The 14,268-nt window shown below is 44.4% G+C and overlaps 2 protein-coding genes across 2 annotated transcripts in view; one reads left to right on the forward strand and one right to left on the reverse strand.

Moving 5' to 3' along the window:
• Positions 1 to 14,268, reverse strand: part of Hwt (SH2 domain-containing adapter heavyweight) — a 291,059-nt gene that overhangs the window by 180,707 nt on the left and 96,084 nt on the right. The window lies entirely within an intron of this gene.
• Positions 11,260 to 14,015, forward strand: LOC143152648 (uncharacterized). The gene is made up of 3 exons (XM_076323002.1): positions 11,260 to 11,289; positions 11,943 to 12,370; positions 13,415 to 14,015. The coding sequence occupies exons 1-3, from the start codon at positions 11,260 to 11,262 to the stop codon at positions 14,013 to 14,015; spliced, it is 1,059 nt and encodes a 352-aa protein (XP_076179117.1).

The following is a 14,268-nucleotide window of genomic DNA, read 5'->3' on the forward strand; positions in this document are numbered from 1 at the left end:
AGATTTCGAAATTGCTCGTCGATCGATTCAATTGCTCGTATCACGAATCGCTCGCAAGTTTTCAATTTATTATGCGCAATGCGTTTATCGTACTGTTCCACGGGTGTCCGTTTCAGGAGATGTTTTCAAAGGCTTGGAAATACGAGGATTCGACGAGCAGATACACCGACGAAAAATAACGCTACGCTAGCTTCTCGCAGCACAGTGTTTTCAGGAATGTTTCTTTAAATATCTGGCATCGCTATTGGCCAAAACCGAGAGTCTACGTTTAGTTCTCTTGTATTCTGATTAGTTGCCAAGACGGCTACCCCAGCGTTAGGATTCACATTGGAGAAACAAGGTCCTTCCATCGAATCCTTAAGTGCAGAGGTTTTTAGCGGTACTGACGGATTTAAAGCAGCGCGGCTATTCGATCCGGAGCATATTTTACAAACGAATTCTCTGCAAATGAGTTGCAAATAGAACTTTTCGTCGCAGAAATAAAATATAAGATAACCTTCTTATTGTTTTTTCAAAGAACCGTTTCTAACGTTAAAGGACAATCTTGTACGAAACTTTTCGAGTCCTCTGGTGAACCGTACACGAAGCGTAACTAATTGACGAACAAAACGAATCTTTCGGCATTGGTCGACCGTTTTCCAGTCGATCCAGTATCGCAAGAAACGTGTCAAATTCTTCAAAAGTTCCACTCAATTTCTCGAGTTTCAAAATTCTTCGCTTCTAAATCTTTCGGATTCCCAAGATATCACGATCATGGTAAACACACCGTATTACACGACTATTGTCGAGCGTCCAATCGATCAACCGGTTGTAAGGATGTTGCACACTCCTAATGTAAGTAAACTATTTCTAAATTAATTTAAAAGATTCGTCTGGAAAAATGAATCGCGCGCAACTTTACCCGAAATAACCGGGTGACTAGTTTGTCGACGTTGATAATCGAAGAAGCGTCAATGCACCCAATTGGTCTTACGATCGATGAAGAGACTATAGACGAACTTTTCAAATTTTATCGATGACATTGGAAATATTCCTGGTGATAATTTGCGATCTATCATTGACTCGTTAATCCTATCGTAGAAAGTACCGGTAAAACAACGGAGCGCATTGAATCTTTGCTAGATCGACAAGATCCTGTCCTCGTCTCGTCGTGTAAATAACGTCGGCTCGGTTTCCTCGAGTTTCGCCAGTCGAGTCAACGACCAAATATACGTACAGACAGAAGCTACGCGAGCTTGCTACCCAACAGCTGTTGCAATTATTATTTCCATTCATCGCCGAATAAATACCGTAGTTACCGAACTACCGCTCCCTGCTCGAAATGCACGATGCAGAATCGGTACACTGGAACTTTTTCATTGGTCGTGGCTCGCGTAACGCAATACCAGTTGTCCGTTGCAATAATTGGACAATTATCGTTCGTTCCACATCTAACATCGGGGCATCGTCGCGCGGCGGAGGTCCGCGTCCTCGTTCTCATTTGCGGTTTAACTACTTCGCGACGCGTAATTGCGCTAATATCCGACAATGCGTCTCCTCGTTCCCGTCTTCGCGTCGGAAAAGCCCCCAAAGCCCCCTCCGTCCCCCCTCTGTGCAACGCGCTCGTACTCGAAACAATTCCCCCGTCGATGGGAGAGGTTTTCCGGTGCGCGAGCATGCGGGCGCTCGAGGGAGCGCGGGTCCTGCAATATGTCGCATAATTCGACCATTCCTCGTACCATTTCTCCGCGAACGCTTCGAAGGGAACAAACTTCGAACATGTGTAACGCGTGCGTGCACGCTTTGGTGTTTCATAAATACGCGGGGGGCGGGTACACTCTCTCAAAGACAAAGTCGCGAAACGCAAACCGATCCGGGAAATATCGGGATTGTATAGGACTTTGCTCGACGGCGGGGTATTGTCGGGATCGAAGGAACGCTCCGGGACGAACGCTGGTGTCCCCCTTTGTACCGTATCGGAAGAAATATGCGCGGAGTCGCGTCGAATATCCCGTTTGAATGTCGGTGACGTTTTCGCTTCGAGCGGAAATTTTTAATGTCTCGTAGGCTCGGATTTATTCCACCGGGGCAATAATTTACCGCGATCGGTTTCAGACTCTCCGCGCGCCAGGAGAATTCAATATCGAGGCCCCCTTTTCGAATTCTCTCCGTAGAACGAATGGAAAAATAATGGAGAAACATAATCGAATAACGTTGTTGGGAAATCGTTCAACCAGTTTTCCACGTGTACTGGGAATATTGGAATCGTAGGTGGTTATTCCGTTGGAAAATTGTTCAACTAGTTTTCTATGTACGCAACGAATATCGAAATAGTGGGTGATTTCGAGCGATCGAACCAGAAGAGAAATATGGTACTCTCGAAAATCGGAGGGACATATCGTATACAAAAGAATACTTAAACCAGTTTTCTATCTACGCGACGAATATCGAAATGGTACGCGCTTATTCGGGGTGATTCAGAAGGATCGAAGATCGCAGAAAAATACGATACGCTTGAAAATGGCGAAGTACGATATACAGAAGATTTCTTGAACTAGTTTTCTATCTACGCAACGAATATCGAAATAGTCGATACCTGTTCAAGATGATTCGAAACGGTCGAAGATCGCAGAGGGATATACGACCCTCGACAATGATCAAGTATCGCGACACACGTCCAAAACTTATTCGTCGAGTGTTCGAATTCATTTTTCCTCTATAAACAGTAGCAGCTGTAATCGAGATGAACGATACGTACAAAATGAACCAGTGTTCGAGAACGAAAAATTGCAACCAATGGTCAAATTTCTCTCGATCGACAATAACGAACAACCGAGCGTAAGTGGAATCGAAATACAGGGCTACGTAAACCAGCTATTTGAACTATACTCGTCGGGAGTGCGAGGCTAAATTTATCAAGGGTCTCTACAGACCCTCAATGACCGACTATTTACGTTTCGAGAGAAGCGCGGGTAATTATACATTAAAGATCCCCGAGGAGAAACGTTCTCGAAAGCGGATGAAAGCGCTCGGTTACTCGATTCGTTGTCTCGGAGCGTAGAAGACGTCGATGACGTCGGCTAAAGCCGGTTTAACCGCTCGCGGCGTCGCCGGCGAGCGTCGTCGAAATATGTAAAATTATTCCCGCAGATACCGTACGTAACAGCGATTTCTTTCCCTCCCTGTTCCCTGTGAACACCTTCGTCAAATATTTGCGACACTTCCGTCGAGACCGGGCGCTGGATCCGTGTACGTGTATGGTAACACCGGCGCGAACAACGTTCGCATGGGAGACAACATTATCGTGCACCCGAATACAAAAGCCTCCTTTGTAAAGGCAAGGTGAAATTGCCGTTGAAAAAGCGTGTCGAGTGCTTCTGAACTACGGGCATAGAAAGCGGAGAAAGGAACCGTGGAAAGGCGGTAATTCTCCGGGAAAGTTCCCGTCTTTCCAGGTCGAGCGGCGGTAATTTGGAAGGGACGAAACTGTTGACCCCGTGGATCGCCGCGACGACGAACCGCGCCGCGTCGCGCCGCGTCGCGCCGCGGGTTTTTGTCGTTCGCGTGTTTCTTGCCTGGAACACACTCGAGCGTGTGTCATCCACGCGTTCTCCAGTCCTTCGATCCCTATCGTTTCGTTCGTCGATCCTCGCGGCCCCTAAAACTGCGAGTCTACCATTTGGGCCAAATCTGGACCTTTTTTGGACCCAGAGAAGCTTTCGATCGTACCACCGATGCAACTTTCCTTAGAAATTGAAAAGGAGACGATACAACGATGGAACCTTTTCGTGGTCATATTATGGGTCCCTTTGGACCCAAGCGTGGTCTCCACCGTGATCGTATCGATCATTGGTAAGCGACGATACAGAATGTAAGAAGTGTCTTGAAAATAACGATTTTAAGGCGAACGAACGAAATACATAGTTGAATATTACTTTTGTCAATATTGATAAATACGATATTTCACTAGGCCTTCGAGTCGATTCGAAGTGGACGATGTTTTGATAAAAGGGAACGTAGAGAAATTCTCGTATTACGCCCTAATCAGTTTTGTCGAAGAACTCGATGCGCGATAAAAGTACGATTTACGGGCAGGTTGTAAAGCAGCAATTGCTCGTCCTTCGGTGGATCGTTTCCTCCAAGCTGGATAATAATAATTTTCAACGCAGAGCGATACGTTCACTGTTAAATATTCTACGATGTTGTATGCGTTTTATTGGATACTTCGCCGGGTAATAATTTATAGAAATTTCGTCTGGACGATTGCGCGAGATAGAAATCTTCTATCTGTGCACCGTCATCGAGCAAACCGGACCCGCTCGATCGAACCGAAAGCAAACGTGATAACTGATTACTTTCTTTGCAGTAAAATGTGCCAGTGGGGGAAGATCGATTACGCTGGGCAAGGAGAACCCGAGGATACGGACGAATCAATCACCGAGCTAGTTGGCGAATTAAGCTTCGCAATGCTCTTCTATCACCTGAATCGATCAGGAAGGAATGACGGTACAACGACATTCCCTGCCCGACTGATTCGAATAAGCAATTTCAGATATCCGAGATTACGCGTCAACAAACGACACCTACTTCTTTCGGTTACCTGACCGTGGAGAACGCTTTCATAGACAGAAAAGAAATAGAACTGTGCCATGGATCGAATCTAATATGGATTTATCCGATACGCTTACGATGCAGAATCAAGCTTAATCTTCTATCCGGGATCTTCTAAGACCGTCACGTTCGATGTTATCGTGGCGTCTATGATCGCGCGATGCACGAAGGTGTACAGTTTCTCGTTGCCAATAGGAGCGAACGTTTCGACTATTTTCAAACGTATAAATTATACTTTAAAGTGACACGCTTGTCGCGACTCTTTCGTTCTAGAAATCATTTTTATTCAAAAGATTCGAGTACGTTCGAAATCGACCGTAAAGTAATTATCCCTTCGAAATTGTAAGAAGCGTTCAAGATTCCGAGAACAGGTGCACCGCGAACTTGAAGTGTCGCAAAATGTCACTTTCGCGTTCCTAGTCCCTGACCGTTAAACATTGAACAAACCTTTTTTTACCACGAGGTGCACCACTCTCGTCCTCGTGAGTCAAGTTTTATACACGTGATCGTTGAATACGTAAACAGCTGCATGTTCCGCAATCCGAGAACGAAAGCTTAGAAACGTTCGTTCGAGATGCTCGAAATTTTTCTTCGATGCACGAAAACCTGGGAAATCTTCGCTTCCTGGTTCCCTGACCCGTCTTTCCCATTTTTACCGGGAAAAAAGTTGCATCTACAGTCTTTGACGATATTCTTCGAAATTGAACCTATTGTAAATAAATTAATAGAGTACAGAGTATTCAAATATCTAAAAATTAAGGTATTCGAAATTGTTTCGAAACCTAAGCTCGAGAGAATATATATTCTTCGAAATCGAACGTATTGTAAATAAACTGATAAAGTACAGAGTGTTCAAATATCTAAAAGTTAAGGTATTCGAAATTGTTTCGAAACCTAAGCTCGAGAGAATATATATTCTTCGAAATCGAACGTATTGTAAATAAACTGATAAAGTACAGAGTGTTCAAATACCTAAAAGTTAGGGTATTCGAAATTGTTTCGAAACCTAAGCTCGAGAGAATATATGTTCTTCGAAATCGAACGTATTGTAAATAAATTGATAGAGTACAGAGTGTACAAATATCTAAAAGTTAAGGTATTCGGAATTGTTTCGAAACCCAAGCTCGAGAGAATATATTTAAATTCACAATCTTCCAAAGAACAGTCGATTCCGCAATATTAAAATTCCTGGAGATCTTAACGACGTCCAGCCTCGAAAATCTCAAAACCGAAAACCTTGCCCAAATGAAATTAAGCTTTCGGAACCTTCTTCTCGAAAAAGTTCTAATTCTAAAAAACCCAGCTTGTCCAAGTAAGATGCTGCATTATACGCAAAGAGTTAATAACCGAAAACCATCGCTAAGAGTAAGTGAAAATATAGAAGTGCCGCGTACTGTTCGATAAATGTAAAAATTCAACGAGAATCAAAAATTGTAATTGTCAAGTCACGATTCGTTAATAAGTCGTCGAGTTGCGATTTTTATCGTCCGATGTCCATCCGCTGTAAAAGTTCTATTTACCAGCGAGTAGGAATACTCGGCGAGAGAAATACCGCGATGAAAGAAGCGACCGTTGCAAATAAATTGGCGTCTTTCCGACAGCTTCCGTATCGAGCCGCAATCGCGAGCTTATTTCGTCAGCTCCGCTCTCTGCGAGCTTCCCGTGCCTTCGAGTCGTCAACGTCTTCTCTTCTTTTCCGTGCTAACGTTACGTGCTGAATTCAATGGCGAAAAGGGAGAAGCATCTCGTTAAGCTGTTTTGTGAAAAGCTCCTTCGATGCTTCTCCGTGCGTTTCTTTCATTGACCTGTTAGAACGTCGAAGAATTACTCAAAAAAAAAAGAAGAAAAAAAGAAACGTATGTATAGTATGTAAGACGCGGCGAATCAACACGGCGCGCCACGCTGTTTCGTGCGTAGAAATAAGAATGTCGGTTTCGCTGCCGGCTAAAAACGATTTAGATAACGCTTCTGAAATATTGAGAATGTAATACCCCTGTTCGTTTTTCACTGTCCGACGACGTCGATATATCACGATGATACGATGTATCGGGAGATAACACGTGACACGCTTGAACAGAGGACAGGACGAAACGATACTGACACTCGCGGGAACTGATTTCAAATTACCAGAGATTTTCGAGTCGTTCCTTTCCGACCGTACTTTGCGGTTACAACTTGTATCTTAAATTTTTAAAATCCATTTTCAAATCTGAACGGAGTACACAGTTTATCCAACTGAACGCACAGGGTGTACCGTGACGGATTACTATATAGAACACGAAAGATAGCGACAGAGTGTAAAAGAAAATAAATAGGACATGAAATTTTTTACCGAGTGGAAAATTCTATATTTTCTAAAATCTGGAAACTCGTCCGCCCTCGACTACCTTTTCCACTTAACGGATCTCTGCGCGGACTCGTGTTTCTATTCGTATTTACCGTATTCGGTAATCGAAGATAACAATAAAACAAACTGTTCCAATTTTCGGTGTTAAATTTCTCGCTGCAACGTTCTTTCTCGTGATAAAATTAGGTAACTCGTACGTAAATATGTACCAATCTCGATCGGAGCTCTGACACACTATCAAAGCTTCGAGTAACTCCTAATCTATTAAGACATTCAAGGTCTACCAAGGCTTTCGGTCTTGTGTAACTACGAATTATATCGAAAGCGGTACGAATTATGCGACATACGTTATATAAAAGATCCCTCGGTTATTCAATACGAATATGATAACGAATAATTAAATATTTAAATAATCCAACGAACCGCGATACGCGAAATTTAATTTCCAAACGTTTCTTCGATCCAGATTCCGATTCTTTCGGAATACAAACGATTGGTTTCAAAGTTATGACTAGAGAATTGTGCATCGATTTCATTTATCGGACGAAAACGATGTTTCGTGCTCGATAATTTTATTAAAAATTCAAATGTTCGAGTAACCGATTGCTCTTGGTCGCGTATTGGAACCAATTCGAAGTATCTCGTTTCCCAACACCGTAGAGGCTATCGGGCACTGTTAATCCGGTCAAAGGGTGGTAAAACTTCGACACGAAACAATCGTGACGCGGGACGAGGATGACCACGGTCGAGGAAACGTTGAATATTAAATTCAATTTGTTTCGTCGTAGACGTCGAGCATCGGCCGCGGACCGACGCGTGTTTCCATCTCGCGGATTTACATAAGTGACTTATGGTCAGTGGGTATTACCACCGCGCGCGGGGATGGGGCCCGCTCGGATATCTTTGATGTGACGTTCGCGTAGGGATTCAAATGAGGGATGGTCGTTACGAGGCCGGGTGTTGAATATCATACGCGCGTATTTGGTTTCGCGCCGCGCGCGTGCTGGGTTGCAAAGGAGTTACTTTCATTAAGCTCCCGAATTAGCGAGAACACAAGACACCATGGAAATTGCCGTATTATTTTCAACAATAATTCCGTGACCTTCGTTCGCGAACGAAAGAAAAGTTTCGTTCGATGCTAACCGATTTCAACGATTCGAGAACGGAATCAACGTTGTAAATAATTTGTATCGTATCCGATGATTCTTCGTGTACAATGAGACGGGATAAAAGCGACGATAAAAACGGACAGGTATTGAAAGTCAAATTTTATTTTCTGTATCGAAGAATCGTGGCACGAGAGAAAATTATCGCAAGTACTCGGTAATTAGATCGTGAACTTTATGCGTTACATTGCGCACGCTAATACGGTTAGTCGGATATTTTATTTCGCACGGTATATTCTGAGTTTATCAGAATGCTTTGTTTGTTTGTTTTTTTTGTTTTTCGTATTGGGTTTGTACATCGTCGTTGCATAAAATCGGCGGTGCGTTAATAAGGATAGAAACCGATAATATTGATAGCGAGTGATAACGACCGCGTATATTTCACGGTCTTGTGCAATTAAAATTGTTGTAACGGACCGGCTTCCTAATCGATACTCAAGCTTGGCGCGGAAACGGAGGATGTTGAGATTAATGAGTCCAAAATGGAATTAAAGCGAGAGAAAAGCATTACACGGTGAAATATCACACTAACGAATCTGCTGTCGCGGTTCGCGTTTTACTGCGTAACGATAACGGCGTCGGCAGTCGTTAAGATAATTTAAAATTATCAGTTAACGCGACAGAGGCTCGTTCGTCACCGATATCCGAAGAATTCAAATTGAAGGCAACGATCGTAAGCGCGCAACGTTGTCGTCCTCCCATAACTTTAATATCCGAAGAAAAATACTTTAAAATGCGATTCGTACGTATGGATCGCTAATGTTACAAAATTCTACAATTCGGATACACGTGCATAATTGTACGCAACGTAGCGTTCCGATAATAGCATTGCGATTTCGTTAGCTTAGGAACGAGCACCGACTTTTCGAAATCGATTCTCTCGAGAACGAGACCTCGCGGAAAAATGTTGCATCGCGTATCTCGCTTATATTTTACACGACCATAATTGTACGCGAAGCGACTGCCGCGATAAAACGCAAGATTTCAGTGTTACTTTATTACCTTAGAGACGAGCACCGAGACAAGTTTTCAAAATCAATTTTCTCAAGAATCTCGCGCGAAACATTTTTTTCTCTCGTCAGTCTCGTTTCTATTTTACACCGTGCATAATTTCACGAACAAGAACTTCTGCGATGAGATTCAGAATTCCAAGTTCACGATTAAAATTACATCGTTTACGAGAACGTTTCGAACGCATCGCAATATTTAACGCATCGAAAGTGCAACCCGTTCGGTCTTTGAAATATTCGAAGCAACAGGGGACCAAGAAACGCAACCGTGAAACCTAATCCCAGATTTCGCAGGAAGATTATCAATAGTGACCATCGGAGGGACCAAAATGGAAGCTGCGTAACGAGCCCGCCGTAACCGAGGGGTCGGACACGAGCCGGTAACAATTTTTCATCCATAATTAACTGTCACTGGCGAACGGTCAAGTAATCAAAGTGGAAACAGAAATCCGTCACACGTTACGGCGTACAGCCGTGGCCATTGTATCGTTCGACGGTGTAAAAATTAAAAACGAAGCTGGGCGTAATGTTGCTCGTAAATATCGTGATTTATCGTCAAGTTGGCTTTATAATAACACGCGTCGTCGATAATACGATAGATACGAAATGTATTCGAGTATTGAACGGAGATACATCGGAAATACTCGAGGATACAATTTATCAGCCGCCACGAAGATTGAATAGCCAAGTGCTTGGAAATATATTTTAAGGTTAAGTGCATTTATTCGAAAGGATCGAGTTTGGAGATGTACAGACTTGTTCATAACTGGGTTCAACGCGAGGAGTATTTTAAGGGCCGTGCGATGTACCTCCGGTTTGTAGGTTAAGGCAAAGCTGTACAATTGTACGCTTTTGGACGAACTTGATGTTTCGTACAATGTGTACGCCGTCTTTACAATTTTCGTTTCTCTTTTTCTTATAAATCTGTTTACACGATGACAGTAGAAATCGCGTTACAATACCGTCGAATATCGTACCTTGTAATTTTTGTGTCCCCGACATTTTTCCAAGCGGGATAAACCAATCGAGAAGCACGATTCCAATCAAAATATCTCGGTACACTCGTTCCTCGTATTAAAAACGAATCGCTCGATTCGATCGACTCAATTTTTTCCACAATTGGTTAACGTTTCTTTTATCACGGATGACGCGATTTCGAAGGACCTCCGAGACAATGACATTTCACTTTCCGTAACTTCTCAAAGACGTCTACAATTTCTTTTACGCATAATCCAAGAATTTTGTTCGCCAATCGAACCGAATCCAACGAGTTAAAGTAAACGAGCACTTTAACGAAAACTGTAGAACTCTAAGATTTGAAACTATAAAACGCTGAAAACTATATAATTGTGCGTAAGAAAGAAAAATTGCAAGCTTGAAGACGCGTGAAGAAAAATCGCGTGGAAAAACGCAAATATCGTCACGGTGTTAGAAAAATAATACAAAACGAAAAAAGAAATCGATTCGATGCAAGTCGGATCGGCCCACCCCGTAGGTATCGCGCGTTTCCATCTCCGCGTCGTGTGTAATAAGTACTCGCGTTGAATAAATAAAAAGATCGAATGCAAATACACCGTTTAATTTACTTACGCCGCTTTGCATTATCGATATCTCGAGTTGGATATTATCAACGAACCGAGGCTTACGTATAAATTGTAATATCAAGTATATCTTATCCGCTCGATCGAATGCTCGCACGAACGGTCCCCGTGTATCGCGCGAACGCAAATTACTCGTAATTAATTCCGTGCGTTGTTCGACGCGCGGTGAGGTAAATGGAGGAAAAAAAAATTGCAGGAAAATTTACTATTTTTCTTTCCTTTTTCTTTTGTCCGTGGTTCGCGAGGGGAAACACGAGGCGGTAATAAATGCGCCCGGTTACCTTTCGTCCTCGCGGTATGCATAATAACGAGGCCGACGACGATTCCGCTTCCATCTCCAACCCCCGGCCCACCCCCCTCTCGATTTCGTTTTCCGCGAGGCGGAGCCGGTTCCGCGCGCCGCGCGCCGCGCGCCGCACGATTCGCGGCGAGCGACACTTTTGTCTCGAGCGCGAAAATGGTTCCCTATCAGCCGTGGCTGGCTTTATCAGATAAAGTCGCGCTATCGGTCTCGGCAAATAAGGGACCGCGGTGACAGTTCGACGATGACACACAGTGCCCGTAGTTACGGAAGCGTACGTGCCGCGACGGCTATTTTTTTTCTCTCCCTTCGCTCCGCGCAGCCGTAATTTCAGTTTCACCGGGCGTCGCCGCCAAGGACGAGAACAACGAGTCGAGTGAGTAAATTCAGCACGATCGATTGTAATATGTTCGCACCCGGGTGTCGGTCCCCCTAGGTACGCGTGCCTTGGGAACGAACGGAACACCGGAAGACGGAGGGACCGATGGAAATGTCGCGATGGACGCGCGAGTTTCGCGACTGTGTCCTACGCTCTCGATCGGCCGCCGATTAAATTCCACGTGTAAGACGTCGACGAATTTCTCGTCACCGATTCGCACCGATTCGATACCATTTCCGAGATGAAATTTCACCGTACGTATTTCCGTGCAACGGAAGACGAAACTCGTTCGAGCAATCCCGATTCGATAACCGACCGATTAAATATTATTCTTATCTGACGCGAGCGCGACACGTAGATCTCGAACGTTCGTAATCCCTTCGTCGTTTCGCGATACCCGAAACGAGTACACGACTACCGATCGTCGCGATATCGGAATCAATTCGTATAATACCGCTTCGATGCACAGGGAGGGGAACGAATGTAAAATTTCTAACGCGTTTCGATTAACTTCGAAGCTGTACGAAAACGATGATTTCTTTCGTCAGATCATGAATACCCTGTACCCGAATCTGTACGAGAAGTTCAAGAGCGAGGGCCTCTGTCCGATCTGTCTGATGGAGATGGAATTGGCACCTCGTTACACCTGCGACAACAGCCACGCGATCTGTTACCGTTGCAAACCTTATTATTACACCTGCCCCATCTGTCAATCGCCGCTGAACATCGAGACGATGGTTTCGCACGGAGGTTCGTCTTACACACCGCCCCCCGCTCACTTCGTGCCACATCTTCCCTACCCGTTGCACAGTGGCGAACACGCTCCGAGTGCACCGTTGGAGGATTTCCTCGAGCACGAGAGAAACACCTATCCACCTGTGCCCACCGAATATCAGGACCTGAAGTCCTGTTCGTACGCCGATCTCGGATGCTGGGTCAAGATACCGGTACACTTGACGGATCTGCACGAATCTCGGTAAGCGGTAGGGAATTACTCTCGTTTCTTCGATCCCCGACTCGACTACGAGCCAGAAACGTTCAAACGGTTGGAGAGATTTAAGTATACAACGATGTCACCGTAAGTAGCTGTTCGTGACTGTTCTGTAACTGGCAGTTGTCTGTCCCTGCTCAACGGGAGGAGCGGGGATAGGGAACGACACCGAGAAAACGTGAAAGCGAACGCTCGAATCGAAGTCGAACCAACTCGAGGAACGCGATCGTTCCCCGGAATCGAGAATCGTACAGTTTTCCGTAACTGACGCTGAACGGTCCCGAAATACTGCCACTTACGGAGACACGTACCCGGTCTGCTCGATAAATGGTTGCTTACCACGACGATCGATAGAAAATCGCTTTCCTAAGTGTGAATTACACCGGACTTGCAAAAGAGGATTTCTATGCGAGAGACAGAGGTACTTGTGGACACGTGCTGAGAAATATGAGAGCGGAGTAAGAGTAACCGGAGAAAATGGTGGGGATAGCCCTACAGTGACCTCGAGCAGCCACTTGATTTTGTTCCGATCGTAGTTATCGTTCAACACTCGTATCTGCAAGAATTTCTATGGATTAAGTATTAATAACATCTATATAGTCGCTACAATTGTAAATATTCGTCGATTACATTTCTCAATTTTATAACACGACGACAACGTCATATTTATAAACACCATAGGTCGACGTTATCGAAAGTCTGATTCATTTTTAATCAATTCATCCTTGAACAAGTTAACCAACTTCTTTTCCAAAATTGTATTTAACCTCAACGTGTTCTTCCATTTAATTGTACGCGAAGTCTTCGGGACGCGAAAATATTCCAAACTCGTGTTCGTAATTTTGCAATGCAACGGGAGAACCGAGGAAACCGTTAATTACAGAAAAACAACGTGTTACAAAACACCAGGATCCGATATCCATTCAAACGTACGCGCTTCGAACGTTGTCCAACGAGCTATCGATACACCGATACGTTGAGTAATTTTTATCGTACAAAGGGGCCGCTAATTATGTATACGAATTTCAGATGTCAGTTTCGTCCTCATTTGGAGGAAGAGAGTCTGCCCACGGACGTGGCTCACATACACGACGATCTGGTCGAGTGCAAGTATCGGGTTGTCGGTTGCAAGATGAAGACCTCGCCCTGGAGAATTCATGTCCATGAGAATTACTGCGCGTACAAAACACGTTACGAGGCGATGAACGATATTGCGGAGAGCTTGGATCTGGTAACCATCACGAGCGACGAGCACGGAGATCCGGAAGAGCTGGTGGAATGCAAGTTCCGGCAGCACGGTTGCATGGTAAACATGCCGAGAAGACGAAAAGAGACGCACGAGGAGAAGTGCAACTACAGACAGTATCACCGAGAAGAGGAGGAGGGGGAGGTAGAGGAAGAAGAGCATCGATCTTCGTCGGAGAACGAGTACGACCCTGACGAGCAGGTTCCTTGCAAATGGGCCGAATACGGATGCAGACTGCAACCGAAACGCAGTCGCCTGGCGATGCACGAAGAAAAATGCAATTACAAAATGCAGGAATGCGCCTTCAAATATAACGGATGCAACGTCGTGTTCCATCCATCGAGAGCATACGCTCACGAGAAATCTTGCGAGTTTAGGGATTAAATTCTTTTTAATTACCCATCTCTGGACGACGTTGAATTGTTATAACACGATAGCGCACGAACGATCGAAACACACTATCGGCCGTAAGCGCGCGAGCAAACTTTACCGGTAGATTTCTACACGCGATTATTCTTTTTCTTTTCTCTGTTTTCTTTTTTTTTTTTTCAAACGCGACCAGGCTCAAATCGCGAGTCTACACGGATAGAAAAGAACCGTAGAACATTCGGTGCATTTAGCCGGTCGTTTTCACGAA

The sequence above is a fragment of the Ptiloglossa arizonensis genome, chromosome 11 (assembly GCF_051014685.1).
Source record: "Ptiloglossa arizonensis isolate GNS036 chromosome 11, iyPtiAriz1_principal, whole genome shotgun sequence".
NCBI lineage: Eukaryota > Metazoa > Arthropoda > Insecta > Hymenoptera > Colletidae > Ptiloglossa > Ptiloglossa arizonensis.